We start from the raw sequence: 26,902 nt of genomic DNA on the forward strand, positions 1-26,902 counted from the left end.
TTTAATCTAATAAACTGCAGCAAACAGTATTTACAAACCAAACAAATATCTTGCTCTCGTGGTAGCATTTTTACGTGTCGTAATTACAGCTAAACTGGACCAATGGCTGATGTCAGTTCGATTCATTTTGGCTGGCCAGCAAAATCTGACGACTTCAATAGGACCCGTTCACTATCAAAAAACACTGCAGTGATCCATCGGTCGTGAGCAAGTTATCACCTCTACTAGAAGCATGTCTGACGCCGCTGTGAACCCCAAGGCCTACCCGCTTGCCGACGCCAAGCTGACTGTGTCCATCCTGGACCTGGTGCAGCAGGCTACCAACTACAAGCAGATCAAGAAGGGCGCTAACGAGGCCACCAAGACGTTGAACCGCGGCATCTCCGAGTTCATTGTCATGGCCGCCGACACGGAGCCCCTGGAGATTCTGCTGCACCTTCCGCTGCTGTGCGAAGACAAGAATGTACCATACGTGTTCGTGCCCTCCAAGGTCGCCCTGGGCCGCGCTTGCGGTGTGTCGCGCCCCGTGATTGCTGCCTCGATCACGTCCAACGACGCCTCGCAGCTGGGCCCGCAGATCCAGAGCATGCGCGAGCAGATCGAGCAACTCCTAATTTAAGCGCTCACGACTGATCCCCAGCAGACTCTGCCGGTCACTTGTGGTGTGTAGTAGGGCTTTTGGCGTCAATGCCAAAGCCATAGCAGCTGCAATGACCAGCTGCAGACCTTTTGGTGTGCTAGTCAAGCGCACAGATAAACTGCTGTAATGCCAAAACAACTCAACGCATTTTGCGGTGTTTTCCAATGTCTGTTTTTCCTTTCTGAATTTGCCTTGTTGTTGCTGTCTAGGTTGCACACATGAGCACGTATTCCCGTGTGCTCTCGCCGAATTTGAGCACGTCCTTCTCCTTCAGCTCAATGTAGCGCGAGCCTTCGATCTGGTGGCCGTTGAGAAACGTCGAGTTGGTGCTGTTCAGGTCCATGATGTACGGCCGCACTTCCTGCTCGAAGCCGAGTCCGTCTTTCGTCTCCTTCTGGTACATCCGGTACTGCAACACAGCGTGCTGTTTTGAGCACGACGGGTGCTCCGTCAGTATATCGGCCACAGCCTTGTCACGTCCGACGAGGAACGCGCTCTTGCGATGCACATGAAGCGTCGCTGCATCATCAGCCAGTGAATTAGTCTCGTTGCACTCTTTGACAACCTCAGCTGAACGATAAAACGCACCAATATTCTTGTCGTCCTTGAACACATACAACCGATAGCGCTTGGTCGGCTGGCGAGCCTCAGGCGGCTCCGAGAACTTCATGACCACTCCGTTCTGCATGTTGCCCGTTGCCTGGTCCTTGGCAAGCGCTCCCGTGAGTCCAAAGTTGGGCTTCTCCACCTCTACAGGTTCGTCTTCCTTCTCTTCATCCTCCTTCTTGCCCCACCTGCACACAGCAACGAGAAAAAAACAGTTAGGGCACTAGATATTCATCCCATTGCTGCAGCTAGTGAACGCACTGGACCAAGTGCGAGAAATCACGTGTCTTCTTGTCTTCATTGCGTCGGCCTCGTTGTGGCGAGCGCTCCTTCCTGTCCCCACGTCGGGGCTGTCGCATCGGAGATCTGGACCTGGATCGAGAGCGGGATCGCGATCTTGTCTGCCAGCGGGTGCGGCCTCCAGACGACCGACGCGGCGGCGAGCGAGCTGGAGAGCGGCGTCTGTGACGCTCCATCCTGAAGTTATAATGATCCCTCTCAAAACCAATTCACTTGGAAATTGTAAGCAATTGTTCAACCCGAGCAGCTCATTACGCTTTCGCTATTGAGATGGCGGACCAACTGGACGATGCTGTCTCCGACGTTGCAGCTACAGAGCCGCAGGAAACACTGGCGCAATTGTTCGAGCAGATGCGAGTGCAGGACGCAATGCAGCAGATGCGCGAGTGGGACTCCGCAAAGCTGCTGGCGGAGCTGTCGTTGGCCTTCGCGTCGGTGCCACATGCGCCATCGTCCTTCCTGCAGTGCGTCAGTCTTTACGGCCAACTGCCAGGTAAGCAGGTGGTCTACATCTCACAGTGGATCGAGACCGCTGTGGCTTGCATGAAGCTCTGTAAGGACCCGCAGGTCTCCCTGGCCGACAGTCTGCTGGCTGGTTCCATGCTGCCAGTTTTCAAGCGCTCTCGCATGCCTTTCGTAGCTGATTTTGCACTCGCGTACCGCGTGGACGTGGAGACTCTCACCGCTTTCTGCTCTACACTGCTCAAGATCCGTGTGGGACTGGCCGCACATTTCATGGAATGTATGAAAATGAAGCACTTGCTGCCGACCGACGTGGTGCTGGAGGCCGTTACTAAGCAGAAGGACTTCCGCACGGGCGACATGTTCGTTAAGGGCAACAGAGAGAACCAGAGAAGATTCGTTCAGATGCTGATCGACGACAACGTGCAGGATAAAGTCATCAAGAAGCGGCTCTCACTGTTCAAGTTGCAGGCCAGTGCTTTCCCAGTCTACTTCGAACGGTACGATGGTTGAAGTGCTAGAATTTCAACTGTATTAATTCTGACTAACGACATGTTTATTGCCCCGCTCCACAGCCGACAGAAGGCTACGCTGAGATTCCTGGTATACTCTAAGGAATACGAGCAGGCTCTGCAGTTCGTCGAGAGCTCCCAGGGTCTGAAGTTTTACGCCTGCAATATGATCATCCGACATGCCGGTGCGGAAGATACTAACACCAAGCAGTTCATTTTCCGGGCGGGTCTGGCGGCAAATTTCCCTGAAGTGGACACGAGTGCAGAGGACGGCAAAACGTTTAAAAACCAAGACGATCTGCCTCCACTTGACACGTGCCTGTCGCTGATTGATGCCATCGGTGAAGCCAACATTGTCTTTATAGATACTCCGACGGCATTGCAGACATGTGTGGATCACCTTATGAAGCAGCCAGCTATTGGGTTTGACTCGGAGTGGAAGGCCGTGCACATTTCAGCTAATTCGCACAATACCGCAGCGAAGTGTGCACTCGTTCAACTGGCATCTCGGGAGAAAGCATTTGTCGTGGACGTGGTGGCTCTTTATGAACATGGGGGCATCTTACTTCCGCTCTTTCAATCGGAATCAGTGATCAAGCTTGGTTTTGATACTAGAGGTGACGTGAAGGCGCTTCGTCCATTCTTGACGGGAGGTTATGCCACTGAGAACGTGATGTCGATGCTGGTTGATCTGCAAACTGTTTCACGTAAGCTCCCAACTCAAAAGGGAACTGCTGCTACTGAAGTCGCAGCTGAGGATAGCAACGACAGCAACAGCAGTGCCAATAGTTCGGCAGCAAACAGCGAGGCATCAGAAACAGGGACGAAGCAAAGAAAATGGAAGCACAAGCACAGCAAAACCAGTGAAAGTGATGCCAGTGCAAAGTCCTCGCGTTTGGGCTTGGCAGCAATTGCAGAATCGTATTTGGGTCTACCGCTAGATAAGCGTGCTCGAATGTCAGACTGGGAACGACGCCCGCTTACTCAAGCTCAGCTTCACTACGCTGCTCTAGATGCACACGTACTTGTTCAGATTTACTACAAGATGCAAGAACAGCATCCCATTGACGCGTTGGACGCAGTCTTGAAGCGATGTACGCAGAAATCTGTCAGGTAATGGGAATTGAAAACTGCTCGAGGATGCAGATCTGCTTGAGAATGCAGATCTTCAAATGGCTTGAGAGTTTTACCACTGTGATTTGTACGAGTCGCAACTGTCAACATTCTTGCTTGGAGCGAGATACTTAAAAGGTCCAATCAAGGCACAACTACTGGCAGCGAAAGTTGAGTTCAGACTAACGGAACTGCCCCGCATCGTACTCAGAATAATGGCGATAAAGCCTGTCGGATGCCACTGCCGTTTGTATTACTTATCAACTCATATAGCTGGTTAGGGCGTCTGCAAAATCGACTTTATCATCATTTTCCATGCAAAAGAGATGCTGTTGTAATGCATCCGGTAGTGCGGTCACCTTCAAGAAAAATTCGTTGAGTTTCTTTTGCAGCTCTTCTTTTTCCTGCAATATCAGTTCGAACAGAAGCAGTTTAGTGAGCGGTTTAGACGACTACAAATTCGATAGAACCTTACCTCGTTCGTCTTTCGCAACTGCTGTGTTAGGTCCTGCAACTCGCCCTCGACACGGAAGGTTTTCTCTCCCAGCTCTAGCTGCAGCTCGGCGATTTTCTCGTTGAGAGCTTTCTCCTTCTCCTCTGCGTTTTTTATTGTCAACGCCAGTGTATCCACCAGCTCCGTACGGTTGACCATTTCGCGCCGTACTGCAATTTCCAGTTCGTCCACCTTCGTTGCAAGCACTGTCTTTTGATTAGTGGCATCCTGTTGGGCGTGTTCTAGTACAACTGCCTTCTCTTGCAGCTCTGCATTCTGACGTTTCAGTTCGTTCAACTCGTCTCGAAGCCTTTTGGTCTCACTCCCATCGATTTTCACACGAGCAGCCTTCGCTTCATGCATCTTTTGCATCGTCTCAATATCACGTGCCATTCCAGCGCGCAACTGGGCTTCCTCTTGTTTAAAATGCTCCACGAGAGCCTCCTTCTTGTCTGCAAAATCTTTCTCAAGCTGAAGCCGTAGTTCTTCCAAACGAGACTCGCTTAGTTGTTGAGTCACAACATTTTCAAGTTGATGGAAAGCTTGAATGGCCTCATGCTGGTAGAAATCCCGAAGCACAGCAGCTTTCTCGGGGCCACGCGCTTTCTCGTTAAACTGCTTATCAAACTCTTGGATCGCAGCCAGCATTGCAGTGAACGTTCCACCATCACGCTTGTGGGTGGCACGTGAGTAAAGCTCAGTCCACAGAGTCTGTCGTAGCTCCTCACAATACTCGCGCGACTTTAGCGTGAGAGTGCTCAGTTCGGTCTCGTAGTGTGCGCGTATGTCTGCCTTGAGTTTGTTGCGAACAGTGCGGTGTCTTGTGGACTTAAACTTGCTCGCTGAATGGTAGACATCCATACTAAGACGCCAAATCTCCTCGTGCAGTTGCTTGAATGCATTCAGCTCCATAGGCGGATGCTCTAACACAGCAGGCTGCACACAATCCACGTACGTATTCAACGCGTCCTCTGCTAGTACTCGGCACTTGTCCTCCACAAAGTCGTCCCATGCAGTTCCAAAGTCCAGCGGGTCTTGTTCTAACACCTGAGCTGACAACTTACGAAGAAGCGAGCTCAGCATCTCGCCTGTCATCTCCAGCCCAAACAATCTTTTAACCGTTGCGTGTGCCCCACAGAAGTCGCCAAAGTTCATCTGTGTAATGCTTCGAGGATAAAAGACCCCCAGTTGCTTGAATCTGATGAGACTCTCGAGTGCTTCGGCGGTATTTGCTTTGTCCTCCTTCTCAGCGTCTGCAAGTGAGCGACTGGGGGACCAGTCGATGTTCAACATTTTGGGAAGCATTTCGAACACTTCCATTGTAGCGAACTCTCTCACTAGTGTTTGGAACAACGACTGGAACTGCGGTAGGAATGGCGCGAGGCAGCGAGTAGACCCGATCTCATCGTAGCACGAAATCACCAGCGACGATAGCGCGCAAAACGCGCCGACGAGCTGCTCAAGTCCTGAAGATGTGTTCACCGTCGCATTGATGTCGAATACCAGAACATGGAAATCCAATTCGAGATACGCGACGCTGGTCAGCAGCACGAGAGATTCATCACTTGAGGAGAGAGAAGCCTCCTTCTGTCCCAGTAGTTTGGCCATAAGTTCGCCCCTCGCTGCGCGGGTGGACGGTGGACCTAGGAGAGTGACGACCGCCAAACGCTCCTCATTTAGCTCCTGTTCCAGTACTCGCGCGCTGTCGGAAGTCAGTGAACCGGACGCGTCCGCCAGCGGCACATTGCGCCAAGTGGCATCCATTTCGTCAATTGACAAGTGTTTCTCTACTAAGTACGTTTATCCACTTCAACTTGCTGACCCAGCCGGGGCCAAAGGTTATCCGGGTTCACCAGGCATGAATGTAGGCACAGGTTACTCCACTGGATCGCGGATTTTATTCATGTGCTTGCATACCACTTAGTCTGAGTCAGACTCGGCTTCAGCGTCACTGCCTGTGTCTGCTGGAGGCGGCTGCTCTCCTGTTTCCGCTGCTGTCTCTGTTGCGGACGAGGATGAAATGGAGACGCCAAGCTCCCGCGCGTCGCTCTTCTCCAGCCTCTCCATGAGCTCCTTTGTGTTAAAATCGAATGCCACAGGGCTCCACTTGCCGTCGGTCAAAGGTGCCTCGGACGCACCGCGCTACAGCACCATTAACAACACTCAGCTCGCCTATCCGGCCCTCGCATCAATTATAGATAACGTACCTTCATGGAGAAGGACCGCAACAAACTAGTGACGCTAGTACTCGAGTTGAACACCGGGCCAGCGGCACGACTGACGCTTTCCATGCGTTTCTCGAGCTCCCGCGTGGTCTGCAGCATCCGTCCCACGAAGCGCTGGTCGAAATCACTCATAGTCAATATCTACCGGCTTTCTCCTCCATTACTGCAACCACCTCGTACCTCGATGAGATTCACGCGCAAGAAAATGTCCTCAAGCTCGTGGCAATTGTTTAGGAGCTCGCTCAGCAGCTGCTCCTGGATCTGCTCCGCATCCTGCCTCAGTCCGTCGGCTGCCGCACAGGCCTCGTCAATCTTGAAAAGCGCAAGACCGACACGCTCATCTGCAGGCTGCGTGGCCTGCGCCGCCTCGTCCAGCAGTTCCTCATAGTCCACGCACAGAGTCTGGAATGCTCGCTTCAAGTCATCGTCCCTCATGATCGAAAATGATAGTCCAAGTAAACGAGAAAATAGGTCCACTCGGAGCAGAAACCGGGCGAATACGCACATTATGACCAGAATATCGCTCTTCTGGTCCTGATGTCACTCCTCGATTTAGTGACGGATCTGTTTAGAATATCTTTTGGTTGGCCATCGCTGATTTTGGCAAGTTGCTTGCGAAGACGCCGACGACGCCGCCACCGTTCGCCTTCCTCGCCCCATTGCCTGTTACTTAGACTAGACTAGAGCCTCTCAAGATGACGGACTCGAACTCGCGCGACATCTCACCAGACAAGAAGAAGGAATGGGAATCGTCCTCGGACTTTGCCAACTACTTTTGCACGTATGCCTTTATCTACCACCAGAAGCAGATGCTGTCGGACGATCTGCGCATGCAGAGCTACCGCGACGCCATCTTCGAGAACCCCAACCACTTCAAGGACAAGGTTGTGCTCGATGTGGGTACCGGCAGTGGTATATTGTCCATTTGGGCGGCTCAGGCTGGAGCACGTAAGGTCTACGCCGTGGAAGCCACGGATATAGCACAACAGGCGCGCAAGGTGATTAAGGCGAACAACCAGGACCATATTATCACTGTCATTCAGTCCAAGATCGAGGATGTGGAGCTGCCCGAGAAGGTAGACGTCGTTATCTCGGAATGGATGGGCTACTTCCTACTGCGCGAGTCCATGTTCGACTCGGTCATCGTGGCGCGCGACCGGTGGCTCAAGCCCGAGGGTGCCATGTTCCCCTCCCATGCTAGTATGTCCATCGCCCCCATGTGCAATGAGGACAACAGCAACAAGCGCTTCAGCGAGTTCTCCTCGGCAATGGATCAATGGAGAAGCTTCGTTGACAACACTAAGGTGAGAAAAGCAGTTTCTAAATGTCGGTCCTGCTGATGCTAACTTGTTGTGAATGTTTGCTCATTAAATGATTCCAGGCTTCGTGGGGCGTTGATATGAGCGTGCTAGGGAACGCTTTCCGCAAGGAACAGGAACAGTATTCGCTGCACACGTCGTCGTGGGAGGAGCTCAATGCTGGAGACCTCATCGGTGACGAAGTTGAGTTCGCCAAGTGGGACCTCAAGACGTGCACGCTGGACGACATCAAGGAGGTCAGGGCTCCCTTTACCATGCCGATCTCCATCATGTCACGCTTCGGTGGCATCGCTGGCTGGTTCGATGTCGAATTCAAGGGTTGCGCTGAGAACCCAGTTGAGAAGGAGGTAACGCTCACTACGTCGCCCTTCGTGCAGCCCACACACTGGGGCCAGCAGGTCTTCCCGCTCTACCCTCCCATGCAGGTATGCGAGGGCGACGTAGTGGTTGGTGACATCGCCGTTATGCGTCGCGCCGACAACCAGCGCCTCATGAACGTCAAGTTCGACTTCCGAATCCGCCGCCCGGAAGACGACGACGAGAGCATGTCAGGCCCGCCCAACTCTGCCGTCTTCCAGATCGAATAAGCAGCTTCAACTAATAAATTTCCTCTGCATTGATACACTCAGTTGACTTGTCAGTCCTTACTGCAAACGTTGATCCCTTCCTAAAACGCTACAGGGCGAAGGATCACTTTTTATATTCCTACACGCTACACGATGGCGACATTCAACCACGAGCTGCATACGCGCTATTTCCTCAAGAATCTGCGGTCGCTGCCTGCGCCGTACGCGTCCCAGGACTCGCAGCGGGTAGTGTTGGCCTTCTTCTGCATCCACGGACTGGCGCTGCTGGAGGAGCTGGAGCGCGTAGACAAACACCAGATCATTGAGTGGGTCTACAGTCTGCAGGTGCCTCCGGATTGCCGTGATGCCAGCCTCAATGCGGGCGACTGCGGCTTCCGGGGCGGGACTTTCATGGGAAATGCCTTCGGTTGCCCACCGTCCCAGTATCAGAGCGAAGTGTACGACTCGAGTAACATCGCATCGACCTTCGCGGCGCTCTGCATCCTTCGGACGCTCGGGGACGACCTCAGTAGAGTGAACAAGGCTGCAATCATTGGATCTCTAAAGCATCTACAGAACAAGAAGACAGGATGGTAGGGACATCATTAGAGGGGGTGTATACAAAATCTGGTGCTGACGGTGGCTCTGCAGCTTTTCGTCTGCAAATTCTGGGTCGGAAGAGGATATGCGCTTCGTCTACTGCGCCTGTGCCATCTCGTACATTCTGGAAGACTGGTCCGGTATCGACCTGACGGCGATGGTGCGCTTCATCAACTCGTGTCTGGTATGGTCCTTAGGTGCTGTTGACACTCTGGGAGCTCTTCGTTACTGACAAGATCTTTCTTTGCTATGTGCAGAACTATGACGGAGGCATCGGACTCAGTACTGGCGCTGAATCGCATGGTGGGGCTGTATTTGTTGCCATCGCGTCGCTGTTTCTGTCTGGACGAATGATGCAGCTCAAGTGCGAGCATTCGGAGCTGATACGGTGGCTGGCGTTCCGACAGCAAGGAGGTTTCCAGGGACGATGCAACAAGAGCCCAGACTCCTGCTACGCCTTCTGGAATGGAGCGACTCTCAATCTCCTAGGCAAACACTCGCTCGTGGATATCCCCAGTTGCAAGAAGTTCATCTACTCGTGCCAATTCCCCTTTGGCGGACTGTGTAAGTACCCCGATACAGTTCCAGACGTGATGCATTCGTACCTCAGCCTGGCATGGCTAAGCATTGCTGCAAATTCAAACACGAGCATGGTCGATGGAGAGGAACTGCCTAAACTCGCACCTCTGGACACGAAGCTCCAAGTGCCCTTCTTCCCAAAACCTCAATGCATGTCGAAGAAGTGATAGGGAGCCGAGACCAGCAAAGAGTTCCGTAGTTTAGACTTGGCTATCGAACAAGAGAGCAATGCGTTGCGTTCCTTCATCCTGTTACTGTATGCGCAGACAGTTCCAGTACTTTAATCTAGTAACATGCACACTATAACAACAAGTAAAAGGAAGGTAAGAAGGTGCATTAAGCTGCTGAAATACTGCTTCTCTTCTACATTTTAGTGAGCTGGCGGCTACGGGCCAGCAGACGCGCGAGAATGGGCGACGCGGCGATAGTGAGCGCACCTCGGGCCGGGCCCGTCGCTACGGTCGATAAGTAGGCGAGTGCCAGCGTGCCAGCATCTGGGTCGATACTGGACAGGTCCACGAAGGGGACGCGCTTGGCAATCGCCTGTAGATCAATGCCCTGATTGATGGCAGCGTACGAGCCCGCGAGCGTTGAAGCAAAGACTGTCGAGTGGAAGAGGAAGGCGGTGCGGCCGTAGCGCTTGAGCACTTCCTTGACGCGAGCAGCCATGCTGATTGAGCTTCCCTTCTTTCCTAGATGCCCCTTGTGACGTCACGAAGGAAATTCGAGACTGATCACACGATTTGGAGACAATTCGCGATATCCAGCAGCTTTTTCGCAGCTGGAGAGGGCGACAATAAAGCTGCCATGGTGGGGCTCCCAGTACGAGATGTTCGTAAGCTGAGTAACCTTGCCACCCTCCTACAAGTATGCCGTAGGTGATGATCTTCCCGTAGGCACTGCCTTGCGTGGCGATCACAGCCTTTGCCTTCATTACACATCACTACTGCAACGCCATTGCTCATGCTTGGAAGCAGCTACTATTTTGCTATTGTGCCGCCCGTTTGGCGAGTCGCTTGTGGTGCCTCTTCACTGCCAGCAACGTCAAGCTGACTCAAAAGCGATCGCGCCTAGTACTGGTGATAACTTCTTAGAAAGAGCTTTCTCTCTCAAGTGCGAGGCATGCCCAAGCGTCTCGTACGGTTTGATCTGGTTCACCCACGGCTGTGAATCGTTTATTTAAGTTTTACCTTCTGTGTGTTGTGTGCTCCATGTAACAGAAGCCGAGTGAGATCCTCACAGCCTTCTCGACAGCCAAGGCCAATGCCGCCAAACACGCGACGAGTCGGATCATAGAGCTGGTGAATGCCGAAGACCACACGACGCGTGTATCGAGCACTGTGCCTCTGCATCAGCCTCTGTTTGAGGCCATGCCAGCCGAAGTCTGGATCGACGAGTACACGCCATTCGAGCCGCTCAGCATCAAGCTCCGTTTCCGCAACTGCGATACCGTCGTTCGTCGCCTCAAGATTGAGCCTCCACGGTCTCCAATCTTCCGAGTTCGACCATGGGGAGTTACCAATAAAGATAAAACCGTTAAACCTGATCGAGTGGATGGCAAAGTGGCTGCAGGGATGGAGATCGCCTTCGTCCTCGAGTTTTCCCCCCAAGAAGTCACAGATTATTCACTCGATCTCGTGTGCTGCACCGAACGCGAGTGCTTCTTGCTGCCTGTTCGAGTGCGTGGACGTTTTGCAGCACTGGACTTGCCAGACGAGCTCGAGTTCGGCATTTGTCCCGTCAAGATGCCCACAACTCGCGTCCTAACTGTGCGGAACGTGGGGACACGCGGCTCCTCTTTCGCTTTCCAGACGAGCGAGCACTTCCGAGTGACTCCTCCTAGTGCGACGCTGGCACAGGGACAAGCTGTGCAGATTGAGTTGAGTCTGGTTCCGCCTACTTTGGATTCGGGTGATGGCGAGCTAGAGGTCAAGGGCGACAGCGGTCAAGTAGCAGTCGTCCAGTTATCAGGTCGCGTGGTGAACGTCGATGTCTTCTTGAGTCAACCACTGGTGGAGCCCAACGCGACTTATCTATCGCTGTCGTCGCGCAAGATTGTCAAGATCTGCAACGAGTCCGAGTTCACGCTCGATTTCTCATGGAAATCCTTTACAGATTCGATTCAAGAGGAGGGCGAGCGCTCTTATCTACTGGAAGAACTGGCTCGGATGGAGACAGCAGAGCGTGAGCAGCTGAATCTGCAACTCCAAGAAGTTGAGGATGTCGACACGGGCTTTACACAGTCGCCGTTTGACGTGCGAAAGACTCTGGACACCAAGTACAAACATCTACGCAAAGCAACTCTCGACGAGTCAATGCAGTTTGTAGACGCGTGCTTCTCGATAACGCCACTAAGTGGACGGGTCTGGGCACATTCCGAGGTAGACGTTGTGGTGTGCTTCACTCCCGAGGTAGCGCGTTTGTATTCTTGCTGTGCGTTCCTGGAAATCGCTGGACAGGCAGCTCGACTGCCACTGCAACTGCGTGGACAGGGAATTGGTCCCAAGGCCAAAGTCGTGTACAACGAGCTTCTGGACTTCGGTGATGTGTTCATCAATGACGAGCGTACGCGAGACTTTACCATTCAAAATAAGGGCGAGATTCCAGCTCAATTCGAGCTCATCCCGTTGACGCTGCCTCCGGGGACTTCACTCACTGTACACCCTAGTCACGGAACGCTGGCAGTCAACGAGATGCTCAAGGTTGAGGTGACTTTCTGCTCTCAAGAACTGGGGGAAGCTTTCCACCACATTCGCTTCGGTATGCAGGGATCCGATGAGCAATTAACGGCGCGTTTTAAGGCCAACGTGATCCCTCCAGTATTCCACTTCGATGTGGACCAAGTGGACTTTGGTGCGGTCTCCTATTCTTTCCCGCAAAGTCGGACGGTTAAGCTTATCAACGCCTCGAAGATCGCAATGAAGTACTCTCTGCGCGTCCCGGAAGAAGCCAACTATAAGCAAAAAGAGCTGGAATTGCTCCCGTCCGAAGGGAAGCTAGATGCGTACGGAGAGCAGCAGATCACGATCCGCTTTACGTCCCACAATGTCAAGGTGTATCAGTACCAGCTTGTCGTTGGCGTCCCCGGTGTTGGAGCCGACTTACTGAGTATTCCAGTGCGCGCTCAGTGCTTCGTTCCGGAGATAACTGTCCTCCAACACGAGCTAGATTTCGGTCGATGCTTCCTTCGATACCCTCACAAACAGATGCTGGTCTTGGAGAACAAGTCATCGCACTTGTTTGGACGCTTTGAGATCGGCGAGCAGGATGATCATTCTCGTGCCATCGCCATGTATAGCGCAAGCGAGTTCTCTGGCAGTGTTAGTCCAAGAGAGCGCGTGTCTGTGGAGATCTCGTTATCCTGCGAAAAGCTTGGCAGTATTCGCCTTCCAATGGTGATAACCGTGCCAGGAAGCACTGATCTCCCGCTGTCTGTGACGCTTAGCGCCACTGGATCTGGTCCAAAGGTTGAACTGGACCAGCAGGAGATAAACTGGGGGAACTGCTCGTGTCTTGTGGATCATGAGCAGACTCTACGTATGACTAATGTGTCGTTGATCCCGGCAGCGTACAAAACATTTATTCGCGGAGCACGTTCTAAATTCCAGATTGATCAAAAAGAAGGCGTGCTGATGGCGGGTGAAAGTCTAGACTTCGTGCTTGTGGCCAACCTGGATGATACTGTGGTATTTAAGGACCAACTGCACATTTTGATCACAGAAGGAGACAATCTCGTCGTGCCCTTGTCCATCCGAGGAACAGGAACAACTATGTGGTCGCCGAGTGAACTTCGAGTGATCGATTTCAGTCACCAAATGACGAGTAAAGAGTGTGAATGGAGCTGTACACTTGAAAACAAGGGCAAGCGAGTGCAGATGCTCACCTGGATCAACAAAACGGTCGCAGTTGCTAACAGTAAACTCAGTTCTACAGATCAGGGGACCTCGAAGTCAAGAACTGGACAGGAGAACCGATCAACTGCCAAGTCAAGCAAAGCGAGTAGCAGCAATCGCAGTGGGAATAGTGGCGCTGCTGACAGACGAGACGAAGTGATTCCTGTCTTCTCGGTCTTCCCAGGGACGATTGAGCTGAAGCCGCGTACAGCCTGTATCTTTGTGTTTAAGGGTCTTTCATCGACGGCCGGACTTATACAAGAAGAACTGGTGTGCGAGACGCGGGTGGGGAAGGAAAAAGTCAACAGAATTGCGTTTGTCACAGCTATTCGGGCAAACTTTATCGACCCAAGACTCACTCCGTCGTCGTCGTTGCTGTCGTTTGAGTATATTCATCACCCTGGTAACCAGATCACAACGCAGTCGCAACCGCTGAGTCTCACGAATGCCTGCGAGCTTCCATTATCTTTCACTCTTCGCACACAGACCCCGTTTGCACTCGATTGCTGGGAGGCAGTGCTACAACCAGGCGAGAAGGTGGATCTGAACGTCGAGTTTTATCCGGGATTCAAGGACGACTACACTTGTCGAGTCATAAATGGCAAAGTGCTCGTGTCTTACACGGGTCACCCACAGAAGGACAGTGTGGAGCTGGTGGGCGACATCAGCTTCCCCAATCTTTCCTTCGAGATGACCAAAATCGACTTTGGCTGCACACTGAACGATACGCAAAAGACCATCAGTATGAACGTGACCAACGTCTCGAAAGTGGACACGAGTTTTCGGTGGATTTTCATTGAAGACGAGAAGGAGGCTTTGTCTACAGCCACCGCCAAGAAGCCATACGTTCCTATCAACCAAGTGTTCGATATCCTGCCGATTCGTGGGACTCTGAAGCCCAACGAGAGCGAGAAAATCGATTTTGTCTACTACGGACATGCGAACCGGAAGTTCAAGAGTACTGTGGCTTGTGAAGTGGAAGGTGGCCCTGAGTACGAGTTAACTCTTTTGGGTGAGGCGTCTTCTCTTGTCTACAAGCTGGACAGACAGTCGCTGGACTTTGGTCAAGTTCTCTACAACAAGACGGAAGATCGGGATTTTTCCATCTTGAACGTTGGTAAAGTGCCTTTCTCTTTCAATATTGTGATCGATAACATCGCTTGTGGGAGGACATTGGAGATCTCGCCTACCAGTGGGAAGATCGCCCCCAATGAGAAGCAGAGGATTCTGGTTCGCTTACGTCCTGGCATTCCTGAGTATTTCGAAGAGACTGTGGTGCTTGAGATCGCGCATTTCCAGCCTATTCCGTTCAAACTCTTAGGCAGTGGAAAGTTTGCCGCTGTGTTTCTCAATCTACCGCGTGAAGCCCACCCAGCCAGTGTTGCTCGTGGGGTAGCGCCCAAGTGGAAGGAGCTCAAAAAGCGCGCAAAGCAAAGTATTGAACATGGAACGCTGAATTCGGCGATAATGGAGGCGAGGAGCAGTCAGAGCCTTAGTAGTAACGCTGCATTGGCCTTATCAGACTCCAAGTCGACCTTGTCAACCACGCATCGTGGAACTGAGAAGATAAGTTCTGCTGTATCAGTGCCAACGTCACCCCAGGCAAAGACAACGAGTCAACGCGTAGGAGCACCAAGCAGTCCGTCTCGCGGTACAGCGGCACCAGCGGTTGATGAGCTGGACATTGAAATCGAAGCCTGTCGCCTATTCTTTGCAGATTATCTCCTCGTACAAGAATTGAAAAAGGCCGACACAAGAGCATTGAAAAGTGTTGAACCGAGTAATGACAACCCAGCGGAAGACACGCGGACTACTAAGACTGCTAGGAAACCATTGCGACCTATTTCGTCCACATCAGATGCCAAGAAGAGATGTGGAACGGAAGTGTTTCCCTTCATTCTGTCCCAATTCGTACTAGACTTTGGGAATGTTGTCGTGGGGACGCACAAGATCAAACGATTTAGCGTCACCAACATCGGTCACGGTCCTGCTTCGTTTCAACTCGACAAGAATCTGGCAAGCTCCAGAGGTTTCCAGATTGAGCCCGAGCGAGTGGTGCGATTGCCCGAGAAGCAGTCTGTCGAGTTTAGCGTCACCTTTCACGCCCGTAAGAACATTGAGATGGGTCTTCACATGGCCCAGTTGCCTATTGTGATCAAGAACGGACCGCCGTGTATTGCAATGGTTCGAGCTCTCGTCACGGTGCCGGATATCTCCATCTCTACAGAAAGCCTCGACTTCGGCAAGATCGCCGTAAGTACATGCCACACCGTGTTTACTCAGTTGCAGAACGTGTCTGCTGTGCCTGCTGAGTGGGCGTTCAAGAAGCCGATGGGGTCTACGAAGGATGTGGGAAATTTCCGCTTTACTCCGCAAAGTGGGCTATTAACACCGGGGGCTAAAGTGAATATTCAAATCGAGTTTATCCCGGATAGCGGACGTCAGTTCATGTTGAAGCTCCCGATCAAAATCAACTCAAATCCAAAGACGCGATCGATTGTTTGTCGCGGAGAAGGATCGGAATTACGCATCTCCTTCTCGCCGCCTCTAGTGGAATTGGGTCCTGTGCTCCCTTGTGCTCCACCAGAGGAACAACTAGTGGAGATACGCAACGACTCGGAATACCCAATTGAAGTGTTTTCTGTGGATTTTGACGCGGTTTATCAGCGAGATGAAGAATTGCTCAGGTCACTGAGTGCTTTCAACTCGGAAGATACGCTCCAGCTGCCGGTACGCGATCCTGGGCAGCCTATTGCGGTATATTTGGCGGATAATGGTTTGGTTTTGATGAATTCACCGGATGTGGCGCAGACACTTGGCGACTTGAGCCAGCCAAGTGAGATTCACAATATTACTGAGTCATCTTCGCAGTTGCCAGAGAGTGAGGATATTGGGTCTATGGAGCAGAAGGATGCAGCACTGGAGACCCTCGCGGACTTTAATCCTGCACTAAGAAAGGGTATTGACTACATTGTGGTAGGTCCTCCGCAATGCGGGAAGTCTACACAGGCGCGTCTTCTTGCAGAGAAGGAATCGTTGGGTATCTGGACGATTGATGGTGCAGTTAAATCGATATGCGCAGTAAAAGGACCGCTAGCGACTGCCACGCGTAAAGCACTCGGTATTGGCAAGGACGAAAGTGAAGTTGTGCCTTCGGAGACTCCAGAATCTGTTGAAGATAGTACACGAAATGAGGAATCCGTCACTGAAAGGCTAGCTCAATTGTTAGATCAGATTGTGTTGTGGAGATTGGCGCAACCAGATCTGAAAAGCGGCAGCGTTCTGGATGGCTTTGAGAATTCGTTCGTAAGTGTTGAAGAAACGCTGAAATGCTGCTCGAGGGCGTTTGTATCAGCGCGGATCATTGTGCTGGGGTTTGACGAAGACAGCTACGAGTCAATGAATACATTGCTCGAGAATCAAACGAGTAGTCCCAGTGTTGACTTGGTGACGCCTTCACCGTCGCGTGATCGGTTAGCTCCAGCCAGTTCTGGAAACGTTGGGAATAATGATGTGGATGGAGGGAGTGGAGAGACAAACGATCGCAGTGAGGAAGGTGAAATAATTCAACCTTCTGTTTCGGACCGGGATATTACGCAAGAGACAGAAAAACTAGAAGCTCTCTCCGGTTCCCCTTCAAGACAGTCGTTAAATCCTGATGTTACAGTTAGCGACGATGTGCCCACTGGAGATGAATCTAACAATTTACTTGAGGAGGATACTGCTGTTCAAGACAACGTTGAGGAGCTGACACGGTCCCTGTCCGCAGAAGTACTCAAACCTGCAACCTTTGCGGAATATACACTAGCGTTGGAAACCATAAAGCGCCAGTTGGCTTCGTTCATAGTTCGAGAAATGGAATCTGAAAGTTTTACCCAACCAGAATTCAATTCGGACGGTAAAGATGCTAGTGCTGATGTTCTGTGGACACAAGTAAAAGACCGATCTACTCCAGACAACTTCATTTTGGACATTCCCATCGTAGATGGCGGCCCACCGCTTCTTGTTCACGGCGTCATTTTCTCTGCTATTGAGAAATTCATTCGAGAACTGGAGTCGAGCCACTTACCAATCCCTTCGGCTGCCAAGTTTCAACTGGTTCGGAGGCCTCCAGAGAGGTTTCCTCGCAAACGAGTGGCTCGGTTCTCGTTGCGGTCACCAACAATGTTATCATCAAGTGCGTCTGAATCCAGTAGTGAGAAGAGTCTTCATCCCAGTGGATCGCGCTCCCAGATACCAAGTAAGCACCCGTCTCGTCCTCAAACTGCTGGTAAGAATCCAAGTCACGTGCAGACTACAGAGGCGGGAGAGCACTTTGAAAGACCATCAGAGAACATCGAAAAGCCGGAAGCGCTTCAATCATCGATTACCGGAGTGCACTCCTCCAAGACGCGCGGTTCTTCTCCCACTTGTCGTTGGGTTATTGCCCCGCACTCGAGAGTAAACATGCTGGTTCAGTTCGCTTCACCTGACGTTGGCAACTTCGACTGCAGTCTGGGGTTCGAAATCGTAGGCATCCGACGTGAGTTTACCTTGTTCGGGCGTGGAGTCTGCGGTGTGCCGACCATAAACAGCGACCCGAGAAATGTATTCATGCACCGAGTAAAAAGTCGTCCAGAAGGAGGATTTGTTCACAAGAGATTCGTGATCTCGAGGAACCAGTTCGAGTTTGGTCCGCTAATTATCACAAATCAACAGGTGAAAGCTCCACAAACCGAAAAAGAGTTCATCGAGTGGCAAAAAACGAGTCCAAACAATGTCGAAGTGTTCCGGATGTCCAATAACAGCAAGTTTCCTATTCAACTGGAGTTTGCCATGGAAAAGCAAGGAGACGACACGTTTGCTGTGTTTCCTCCTGCACTTGAGATTAAAGAAGGTGATACTAGAGAAGTCAAAGTGTGGGCCAATCCTTTGGAGAATGGTCACCATGAGAACGCATTGATTTGCTGTATTAGTGACAATCCTGAGCCTGTGGAGTTCCAGATCAGTTGTTATGGATGCATACCAGAGTTAAAGCTGCGTGGACCGTGGGAACAACCAGCAGCGGCGAGTACATCAGAACGTGAGGATCATCATCAGGCTGCTGGTACTGATGACACCACAACAACTAATTCTCCTAGATCTTCACGTTCCAACGTCCCAGGAAGCGCCCCAGCCACGTCTCGATCCAATGCATCCTATGTGGAACAACCTGCCGTGTCGTCTCACTTCTCACAACAACCAGTCTTGGATTTTGAACAGCTTTTGTTGAAGCGTCAAGACGAAAAAACATTTTATATCGAAAACATGTCACCAGTTGCTGTCTCGTGGCGTTTGATTATCGAAAACTTACCGATAGATTTCCAGATTTTCCCCGTCGAAGGGACTATCAAACCTTTGCAGAAAACTGCAGTGATGGTTGTTTTCTCGGCGATGACTGAGGCTGTCCACGAATTCCCACTTCGAATTGAGTTCTCTGATGTTGAGAGCGCTCTTCAAGTGAGTGACCGGAATCGGACTGTTGAGTTGACGTTACGTGGTGAAGCGTACAAGATCGATGTGAGCTCTTTTGACAATGAAGTTCCTGGGCAAGCAACGCCTAGAGCTGCAGCAGCCTCGGTTGCTAATGATGGGAATCTTGACTTTGGTCTGGTTCGAGTTGGAGAGAAGCACTCCCGAGCGTTCAACATACGTAATCGAGGCAAATACAACATCAAGTATATCATCGGCATTAGGAGTGCAGCTGCACGCGAGTATTTTACGATCGAGCCAAACGAAATGGTACTGGAACCAGGGCAGTCCTCATCAGTCAATGTGACGTTTACGTCTAAGAGTGAAGTTACGCTCCGTGACTGCAAGGATATCAAGTGTACCATCATTGAGATGTTGACGGGCGAAGCTTGCCGTGAGTTCTACGTCCATACGAGCGCCCGTTCTGTCTTCAGCAAGTTTCGACTGCAGCCAAACCGCGGAATTAACTTTGGCCCTCACAAGTACAATGACCCGGCACAAACCCAGCGGATTGAAATACGAAACGATGGCGAATTCCAGTTTAAGTTCCGCGTCCAAGCTTCAAAGCCAGCGACTGGAAGGGAGAAGGCGGAGACTTTGACAATCGATACCTCACTGTCTCCCTCCACGTTGTCACTAGGCCAGTTTGCAATATCTCCAGACTGTGGCACTGTCGATCCTGGTGTTACGATGGGAGTGGATGTAGTGTTCCAGCCGAAGGACTGCGCAGTATATAGCGAGACGCTTCAGATTGCGATTTCTGGTCGTAATGTGGAGGACGTAGCAGAATCGAATACATTGATGTACGAACTGATTGGTGAGAGTTGCTACCCAGGAATTAACACTACGGACTACGAGAGCATCTTTGAGGAGCAAACGGTGGTTCGTTCCTTGGGAGTTGACTCAGCTACGCCAATGCCATCGCTTCGTAAAGCTCCTTTATCTGGCAGTATCCAGGCAGTCACATTTGCGGAAAAAGAAAAGATTTTCTCGTTTGGTCCATTGATTGCAGCAGCAAATTGGAAAGGAACAGTGGAGCGCTTCAAGATCTCGAATCCCATGAAAGTGAGCTGCACGGTTCAGTTTTCTATTACAAGTAGCAGCTCTGGTGCTGGTGAGTCTGAAGGAGGCTCTCCAGCGTTCACGGTACAGCCATCTGTATGGGAGATTCCTCCTCTTGAACACCGATTTGTGAATGTCTACTTCCGCCCATCTACTATCGCTTTATTTCATGCCATGTTTAAAGCGGTAGTTGATGATAGTCCTCCTCAGAGTAACATGGCGGATAAACTTCTCGAGTTCGAGATGCGTGGCGAAGGAACAATGCCCTGTGTCACGGTGACGGAGCCAACAGTTCGAGACTCAAGTGGTGCGATGGTGTTAGATTTTGGTCGAGTGCGGACGTCAAAAGCCAAGGATATGCGCTTAACACTGCGCAACGATGGAATTCTACCAGCGACCGTTCTCTTTTCTATTCAAGCCAATCCCAATTTCCTGTTCGCTTTGGGCAATGGGTCGGTAGTAGTGGCTCCAAAAGCTACCGAGACTCTGACCCTGCAGTTCCGACCGCAGAAGGTTCATGATGAGCCAACAGCAGCCCAACTTAAACTTACCGTGCAAAACAACCTCTTTGAAGAGACCACTTTCAAGCTCTTTGGGACTGGATATCGAGAAGATTTAGTGCTCGAAGACTTGCCTCGTGGACACGATGATGAACTTCACTTTGATGATATTCGATTGAGAGACGAAAGTGAAACCAAGGAGGAATCACTATCCTTAGGTGAGACTGCACTAAGTTTTAAAGACACGAAGGTGTTCTCGCTGTGTAACCAGTCTTCCGATGTCGTACGGTTCGAGTGGCCTAAAGCAGATCCATTCCACTTCTCGCCTGGTATTGGCCATCTCATGCCAAAAGCACACAAGCTGATCAGAGCGACATTTGAGCCGAGGGATGGGGACAAAGCAATCGTTTATCAGGCCCATCGTATCGTTTTACAATCTCAGCGGATCTCGCACAAAAGCAGCTCGGCCAGTATGAGTGATGAAAGTGGTTGGGACGAATCTATCCAAACGATTTCTTTCGACGGACAAGCAGGAGCTAAACAAGCAGTGGTAGAACCTGACTACGAAACAATCGGGTCTCCATCGACCGTATCGCTGAGCTGCTTTGCTGCGGCTGACGTCTTGAATTTTGAGTGTGATATGACATCTATCACATTCCGCAAAACCTTCATGTTTCAAGTGTGTACGCACAAAATCACGTTACACAACAATAGCAAAATCCGGTTGGTGTATTCGTGCAGGTGGGAGGAACGACTTGGTGGAGAGTCTGATGTGGGTGGCTATCCGATTATTGGTCCCGAGGTGGACGACAATTGTCCTTTTGAGGTGACACCTTCAACGGGGACAATTAACGGCGAAGAATCTCAAACATTCACAATTAAATTCTCTCCGATGGAGGTGGATGAATATTTCTACTGGTTGTGTTTCGACATCCCAGACAACCAAGGGGATAAAGTTACAGCGGTTAGAGTGGAAGTTCGAGGTGGTTCTCTCCGACCTGCTTGTCATTTCGATGTGGAAAGGAGTGACTATGCGCAATGGAGAGCCCCCAACCTCCCGGGTCCTCACGGTGAGCTGGGGCCATTAGATCCTTCGAGCAAAGTTATCGAAATGGAGTCTCTTGGTGTCCGTGTCCGCAATACGCGGCGCTTTTACGTGGTTAACCCGACGAACGTGTCGTACGAGTTTTCATGGATACCGCAAGGAGACGCTAACCCGTGCTTCCGATGTGCAACACCCAAAGGCCTGATGCTCGCCGGTAAACGCTGTGAGATGATTTTTGAGTTTACTCCGCAGCAACTAGAACTCCAGGAAATGTTCTGGTACTTCAAAATTCCCCACTTCCAGGTTAGTCAGCTATTCTTGTTCGTTGGTACGACGACGGAGCCTCGAGTGGCACTGGATCGTGGAAGTGTGAACTTTAACACCCTGATGATTGGAACGAAGACCTCTCAAATCATTTCGCTGGTCAACCAGGAGCATATCCCGTTCAATTTTGTTTTCGACAAGACGTCACTGGACTTTGCAGGCGAAATCCCTGCTCTGATTGTGCATCCTCTGAGTGGAGTGATCCCTCCTAACAATCGAACGTCGATCGAGATTGAGTTCATTCCGACGGAAGAAAAGTCGTACAATTTCAACCTGAATTGTATTGTCAAGCGCAAACCTACTCGACTGTCTCTGAATGTTAAAGGAGAGGGTTACAGTATTCACGATGCGCTCATCTTGACATCCGGCGACCAAAACGAAAGTCGGCCACTAATTCCAGCCCCCGGCAACGTTCTGGACTTTGGAGCTGTGCGTGTTAACGAGGAAGCGCAACGCTTTGTGGTGATCCACAACAGTGGAAAATTCAATTTCGACTTCAAATGGACGGTGACGAAAGCATCGACAGCTTTCACCATTGACCCCATGCAGGGAACGATCAAGAAGAGCGATAAGACCTCATGCCGACTGAGTTTTGCTCCGACAAAGCAAACATCTCTCGATGGGATGCAGGTGACCTGTACTGTTGCTGGTACTCGTAACTACATGCTAACACTGCATGGGAATGCTGTTCCTCCCATGTTGCACTTCTCGTTCACGTCTCACGACTTCGGTCCCTGCTTCATCGCCGAAAACGACGCAGTTCCAATGGCTGAGACAGCTACGCTCACCGTGTTTAATATGGACCTTGAGAGCGGGATCGATCTGGATTGTTTGTTCGAAAAGAAGCCCCATCTTCGCGTGGATTGCCCTCCAACCGTTTTGGGTCCTCGAGAGACTGTCAGCGTTCCTATCGTGTTCACAGCGCGGCATGAAATAGCGTATCTGGAGGTGATTCCATTCACGATCAACGGTTCATCTACTGTAAACGTCAGCATCCGTGGAGAAGGCGTGTTCCCTAAAGTTGAGCTCGTCAACTCGTCCATGCAGATGGTTGTTCTCGGGAATTTACAGATCGGCCAGCAAATTTTACGCACGGTCAAGATCGCGAACCGCTCTAAGCGAAAGATTGTGGTAGAGTGTGTGGACTCACCTCAACCAGGAGTTCCTTCACTCGATGCGTTGGGTATTTCAGTGTTCCCACAGCAAGAAATATCACTCCGAGCAAAAGAAAGCACCGATATTGAGTTCCTGTTTGCTCCGACACAGCGTATTCCGAGCTTTCAGAAAGATATTTCCATTCGTACGGGCGGAAATTCTAAGAAGCTGCTCACATTGTCGGGATGTTGTCAAGGCATTGAAGTGATACTGGAGACTGACACTCTTTCGTACGGACCAGTCTGTCTTGGTAGCCAATTTGTGAGAAAAGTTCGCCTGCAGAACCGTGGAGATGTCGCCACTAAATTCCTGTGGAACACGCGTGAGTTTGCCCCTGACTTCTTAGTGTCGCCCTCTGAAGGTATGGTAGCTCCCAATCAGCACAAGCTAATCGAGGTGACTTTCAAACCGGCGGCTGTGAATCCAGACATTCGCTATGAACGAGTCACCTGCTTGATCGAGGGGACTGCTCCCGCTATGTTGACATTGGTGGGCTCATGTGTTCCCCAAGCAACGTCGTCGATTCAAGACGTTCAATTCGATTCTCCAGTTCGACAGGAAACCCACAAGGTTATAGTGATCGAGAACACAACTGCGTCTTCCTGGAACTTGTTCCCAGTTGTTCAGGGTGACCACTGGTCGTGTCCAGAGAATGTGTTAGTCCCTGCACACGAGAAAGCCAATCTCGACGTGTTGTACTCTCCACTGACCATGACAAAGCAAAATTCTCAAGAAGAAATTGATGAACAGCGTCCTGTGGTTCACAAAGGATCGATCTTCCTCGCTATACCTGACGGTAGCGCACTGTTGTACAATTTATTCGGCAAGGCATCGGCACCCTTACCCACTGCAGTAATCTCTCTGCCCACTGCTGCGAAAAAGAATTTGTCGATATCGATTCCTATCAAGAACTGGCTAAAGACTCCGCAAACTTTAGCTGTCGAGATTCAAAAGCCACCAGGAAGTGAGTCAGTCGTTATTCAAGGACCTTCATCAATTCTACTACACGCCAGTGTGACGCGGAACTACAATATGAAGTTCTTCTGCTACACTGAAGGAACTGTAAACTTGAGTGTCCGCATGGTGAACCAAGAGAGTGGGGAATACCTCGTACAAAACGTCAATGTCTCTGTCTCGAAGGCTGTTGATGTGGACACGCTGTACTTTGAGGCTCCAGTCCGGCAGTCTGTCAAGAAGATGGTGGCCATCGAGAATCCTTTTGACAGTCAACGTCCGATCAACTTTGTGGATAAAGTGCACTGGTGGAAATGTTCCAGTCCTGCTGTTCGAGTGCGACAGCTCAGCGACATCAGTGGACGCTCTGAAGGCCACTATGAGGTTGAATACCGACCAACGCTGCACTCGGAGACGCCCATTGAGGACCGGTTAACTATCAGCTTCGTGGAACTCGGCGAGTACACGTACAACCTCGTATTGACCACTCAAGCAGTCGGTCCCGAGCGCATCTTGTACTTCAAAGCTCCTCTGGGTGGCTCTCAAGCGCAGACATTCACCTTCACAAGCTACGCAGTAGCTGCAGCAGAGCTCTCGTGCTCCGTTCAGAACCCAACATCGTTCTCCGTACCAGCAACGTGTAAGGTGGAAGGATCCTCGTCCTGGGAAGGGAAAGCTGAGTCCATCCTCGTCAAGTTCGAGCCTGAAGCTATCGGCGAGTTCCATGACACACTCACCCTCTCTTCGGATACTATTGGCGAGTACAAGTGCACGCTGCAAGGACTTTCAGTGCCTCCACTACCCCAAGGCCCCTACGTGTTTTCGACAACACAAGACATTGAGTTCAAGAACGTTTTCTCCACTCCGAAAGAGTTTGAGATCATGGTCGACAACCCACGATTTGTGCTGTCATTGACATCGCTGTCGATCTCGGCTAAGGCGTCTAAAATCATCACTGTCAAGGTCGATGCCGCAATAACAAGTGACAAGACGGCACAGGGCGGGACAAGCGAGACTGGCAAACTGTTCGTATCCTGCCCGCAGCTAAAGGAACTTCCAGCGTGGGTATACTACCTGGAGGCAAGAACGATGACATCGTAGTTGTAGTTAGCCAGGTATTTCGAAGTAGTTTGTTTGCGTCACTTGATAAAGAACAGCTGCGACTCCTCTCTTTGGACTACTAACTGGGACGCTACAAGATGTCCGAGGCTGGTCTCAATCCAATGCAGCGGGATGCACTTGAATTGGTCCTGGATCAGTATTGCACCTGCGATTTCTGGAATAGAGCGACCTTGCGGGTAGTCTGTAGGAAGGGAGTAATGATCAGTCGAGGAAGAACAAGCCCATGTATCCTTGACTCTCAGAGCTCACCTCGAAGCAACTGCAGAAGCGCTGGCTTCAAAACAGCCTCAAAACTTAGCAAAATATGACGATCAGCCTGGTCGTCTTCCAGGAATAATAATCCTGCACGACGTAGCCTCCGGAAAACAAACTGTAATGCTCGAATCCTATTGTTCTTGTTGATCGCTTGGGCCTCTCCCTTCGTCTGCCATGGAAGCAACAAGCCAGCAAGTAAGTGTATCAGCATAAACGTAGTTCAACACTAAGAGAAAGCAAACTCACAATCACGTCACATTCACCTCCACGGATGTGGTCACTGAAAGTGATAGCAATGACTTCTTTGGTGCTACTCGTCTTCTGCTGATGGAGAATAGACTCGAGAGTCTCTAGCAGTATGTCATCGTGAATATCACGGTCGCGTCGGCCTAGAAACTGCTGCTTACTGCTGGGGTCGATGGTAAGACAGAAAAACGCCTCAGTGGCAATACCCTCCCAGCATTTTCCAGCATTGGCGTCGCCGCCAGCCCCAACTGATGTGTCGAAGGATTCCTCTGTAGTAGAATAATAGGCCTTCTCCAGCTCCATCACTTGTGCCCAATGCAGCAGCTCTTCATTCGGGTCTTCCACCTTCGAGATTCGAAGGATCCGGAGCTCTCGGGACCTAAGCACATGAAAGACACGCGTGAGTTTTCTCTCACTGACCAAAAGTGCTCGCTCCTATCCACTGACTGCTCTACTGCGTCCCAGTTCTTGTCCACATTAAGTTTTCCTTCCACGTGGACGAGATCTCCCAGCGCCACTTGGGCGTGGACCCCCTCCCCCCATAGTACCGCCTTGACGAGTGCCGTGCCGTCGTCTAGCAGTAGCTCCACTGCCGCACACGCCGATAAGCGTCTCCAGTAACCCTACAATCTGCTGAAGTCTCACCTCGATCCGAGCGTTCTACGATGGAAGCAACCACCCCACAACATTGGGCCTTTGTCAGCAGACGCGCCCGCCAAAGTCCTGCCGTCTTCCACCGCCATGCGTGGCTAGCGGGTAACCCCTCAAAATCGTGCAAGTCGCAGCGAATATGGAGGCCGAAGAGCTTCACGAAGCTCTAAGATATAAGCAAATAGGATGAGAGTTTAGACGTAGTCACACAGAGAAAGGATAGGCATACATTACCCACGTGAGTGGGTCTTTCCCAAAGCGCATCGAACAAAAATACAAGGAAGTGGATAAAGTAAACCGCATAACAGATTATTGACGCATATATGTAGTTCATTGTTCACATCTTGGTCCAGCCAATGAAAGACCGGGTATCTTTTAAATTATTCATCAAATTTTACAGTTAATTCAAGGTTAGAGCTCATAGCATCTTAATTTAAAATTTTAAAAAAATAAAGTTGTGAGCAGAGATCGGATTGAGTGAGACAGTCGTAAAAAGATCTTTGCCTAACAATATAAAAAAAATAAACCCGGCACATTTTGGTGGTAAAAAGTACCATTGTTCTGGGTTTTGTATACTGTTCCTTTCTATTTTTTTACGCGCGTTGCACTCAACCGTATGTCTCAATCAATCCGGACTTTACGGTAATGGTGGCCTCTCTTCACAAGTGTATTTCACACCTGTAACGGGGTACAAACCCCAAGTGTACCCAAGTTACATGAAGAGTGACCAGTCACTCTTGTAATACCTGGTACATGGGTACCAGGGGCTCTAGGAGCCAATCATTGCATA

At 50.8% G+C, this 26,902-nt stretch overlaps 10 protein-coding genes across 16 annotated transcripts; 5 read left to right on the top strand and 5 right to left on the bottom strand.

Annotated features, from left to right (window-relative positions):
- Nucleotides 1-125: 125 nt before the first annotated feature.
- Nucleotides 126-805, top strand: PPTG_17152 (ribonucleoprotein-associated protein). Its single transcript, XM_008914813.1, has one exon. The coding sequence runs from the start codon at nt 233-235 to the stop codon at nt 617-619; it is 387 nt and encodes a 128-aa protein (XP_008913061.1). The 5' UTR covers nt 126-232; the 3' UTR covers nt 620-805.
- PPTG_17153 (hypothetical protein) lies at nt 724-2,220 on the bottom strand. Of its 4 annotated transcripts, none has more exons than XM_008914816.1 (4): nt 1,826-2,220; nt 1,508-1,758; nt 1,229-1,434; nt 772-1,159 (listed from the first exon to the last, which is right to left on the bottom strand). In XM_008914816.1, exons 2-4 carry the CDS (start codon nt 1,720-1,722, stop codon nt 846-848), a joined length of 735 nt encoding a protein of 244 aa, XP_008913064.1. In that variant the 5' UTR covers nt 1,723-1,758; nt 1,826-2,220; the 3' UTR covers nt 772-845. The 4 variants fall into 4 exon arrangements, with proteins under 4 accessions (XP_008913063.1, XP_008913064.1, XP_008913065.1 ...); XM_008914817.1 differs by having other exon boundaries at nt 1,508-1,723; nt 1,802-2,220; XM_008914815.1 differs by having other exon boundaries at nt 724-1,159; nt 1,508-2,220.
- On the top strand, nt 1,771-4,126 carry PPTG_17154 (hypothetical protein). The gene is made up of 2 exons (XM_008914818.1): nt 1,771-2,508; nt 2,584-4,126. The coding sequence occupies exons 1-2, from the start codon at nt 1,817-1,819 to the stop codon at nt 3,635-3,637; spliced, it is 1,746 nt and encodes a 581-aa protein (XP_008913066.1). The 5' UTR covers nt 1,771-1,816; the 3' UTR covers nt 3,638-4,126.
- Nucleotides 3,894-5,890, bottom strand: PPTG_17155 (hypothetical protein; the record flags this gene model as incomplete). The annotated part of the gene is made up of 2 exons (XM_008914819.1): nt 3,894-4,037; nt 4,109-5,890. The coding sequence occupies 2 exons, from the start codon at nt 5,888-5,890 to the stop codon at nt 3,894-3,896; spliced, it is 1,926 nt and encodes a 641-aa protein (XP_008913067.1).
- A 156-nt stretch (nt 5,891-6,046) lies between these two features.
- On the bottom strand, nt 6,047-6,786 carry PPTG_17156 (hypothetical protein; the record flags this gene model as incomplete). Its single annotated transcript, XM_008914820.1, has 3 exons — nt 6,047-6,268; nt 6,334-6,465; nt 6,532-6,786. The coding sequence occupies 3 exons, from the start codon at nt 6,784-6,786 to the stop codon at nt 6,047-6,049; spliced, it is 609 nt and encodes a 202-aa protein (XP_008913068.1).
- A 121-nt stretch (nt 6,787-6,907) lies between these two features.
- Nucleotides 6,908-8,299, top strand: PPTG_17157 (hypothetical protein). Its single transcript, XM_008914821.1, has 2 exons — nt 6,908-7,655; nt 7,733-8,299. Exons 1-2 carry the CDS (start codon nt 7,047-7,049, stop codon nt 8,255-8,257), a joined length of 1,134 nt encoding a protein of 377 aa, XP_008913069.1. The 5' UTR covers nt 6,908-7,046; the 3' UTR covers nt 8,258-8,299.
- An 18-nt stretch (nt 8,300-8,317) lies between these two features.
- PPTG_17158 (hypothetical protein) lies at nt 8,318-9,749 on the top strand. Its single transcript, XM_008914822.1, has 3 exons — nt 8,318-8,829; nt 8,888-9,020; nt 9,094-9,749. Exons 1-3 carry the CDS (start codon nt 8,390-8,392, stop codon nt 9,580-9,582), a joined length of 1,062 nt encoding a protein of 353 aa, XP_008913070.1. The 5' UTR covers nt 8,318-8,389; the 3' UTR covers nt 9,583-9,749.
- PPTG_17159 (hypothetical protein) lies at nt 9,729-10,260 on the bottom strand. Its single transcript, XM_008914823.1, has one exon. The coding sequence runs from the start codon at nt 10,082-10,084 to the stop codon at nt 9,779-9,781; it is 306 nt and encodes a 101-aa protein (XP_008913071.1). The 5' UTR covers nt 10,085-10,260; the 3' UTR covers nt 9,729-9,778.
- Nucleotides 9,732-25,273, top strand: PPTG_17160 (hypothetical protein). The gene is made up of 2 exons (XM_008914824.1): nt 9,732-10,552; nt 10,636-25,273. Exons 1-2 carry the CDS (start codon nt 10,538-10,540, stop codon nt 24,937-24,939), a joined length of 14,319 nt encoding a protein of 4,772 aa, XP_008913072.1. The 5' UTR covers nt 9,732-10,537; the 3' UTR covers nt 24,940-25,273.
- On the bottom strand, nt 24,864-26,460 carry PPTG_17161 (hypothetical protein). 4 transcript variants are annotated; one of them, XM_008914825.1, is made up of 6 exons: nt 26,351-26,460; nt 26,107-26,278; nt 25,909-26,050; nt 25,462-25,840; nt 25,210-25,384; nt 24,864-25,141 (listed from the first exon to the last, which is right to left on the bottom strand). In XM_008914825.1, exons 1-6 carry the CDS (start codon nt 26,444-26,446, stop codon nt 24,978-24,980), a joined length of 1,128 nt encoding a protein of 375 aa, XP_008913073.1. In that variant the 5' UTR covers nt 26,447-26,460; the 3' UTR covers nt 24,864-24,977. The 4 variants fall into 4 exon arrangements, with proteins under 4 accessions (XP_008913073.1, XP_008913076.1, XP_008913074.1 ...); XM_008914828.1 differs by lacking the exon at nt 25,909-26,050; XM_008914826.1 differs by having other exon boundaries at nt 24,864-25,384.
- Between the last annotated feature and the right edge of the window lie 442 nt (nt 26,461-26,902).

The sequence above is a fragment of the Phytophthora parasitica genome (assembly GCF_000247585.1).
Source record: "Phytophthora parasitica INRA-310 unplaced genomic scaffold supercont2.63, whole genome shotgun sequence".
Classification (NCBI taxonomy): Eukaryota; Oomycota; class Peronosporomycetes; order Peronosporales; family Peronosporaceae; genus Phytophthora; species Phytophthora nicotianae.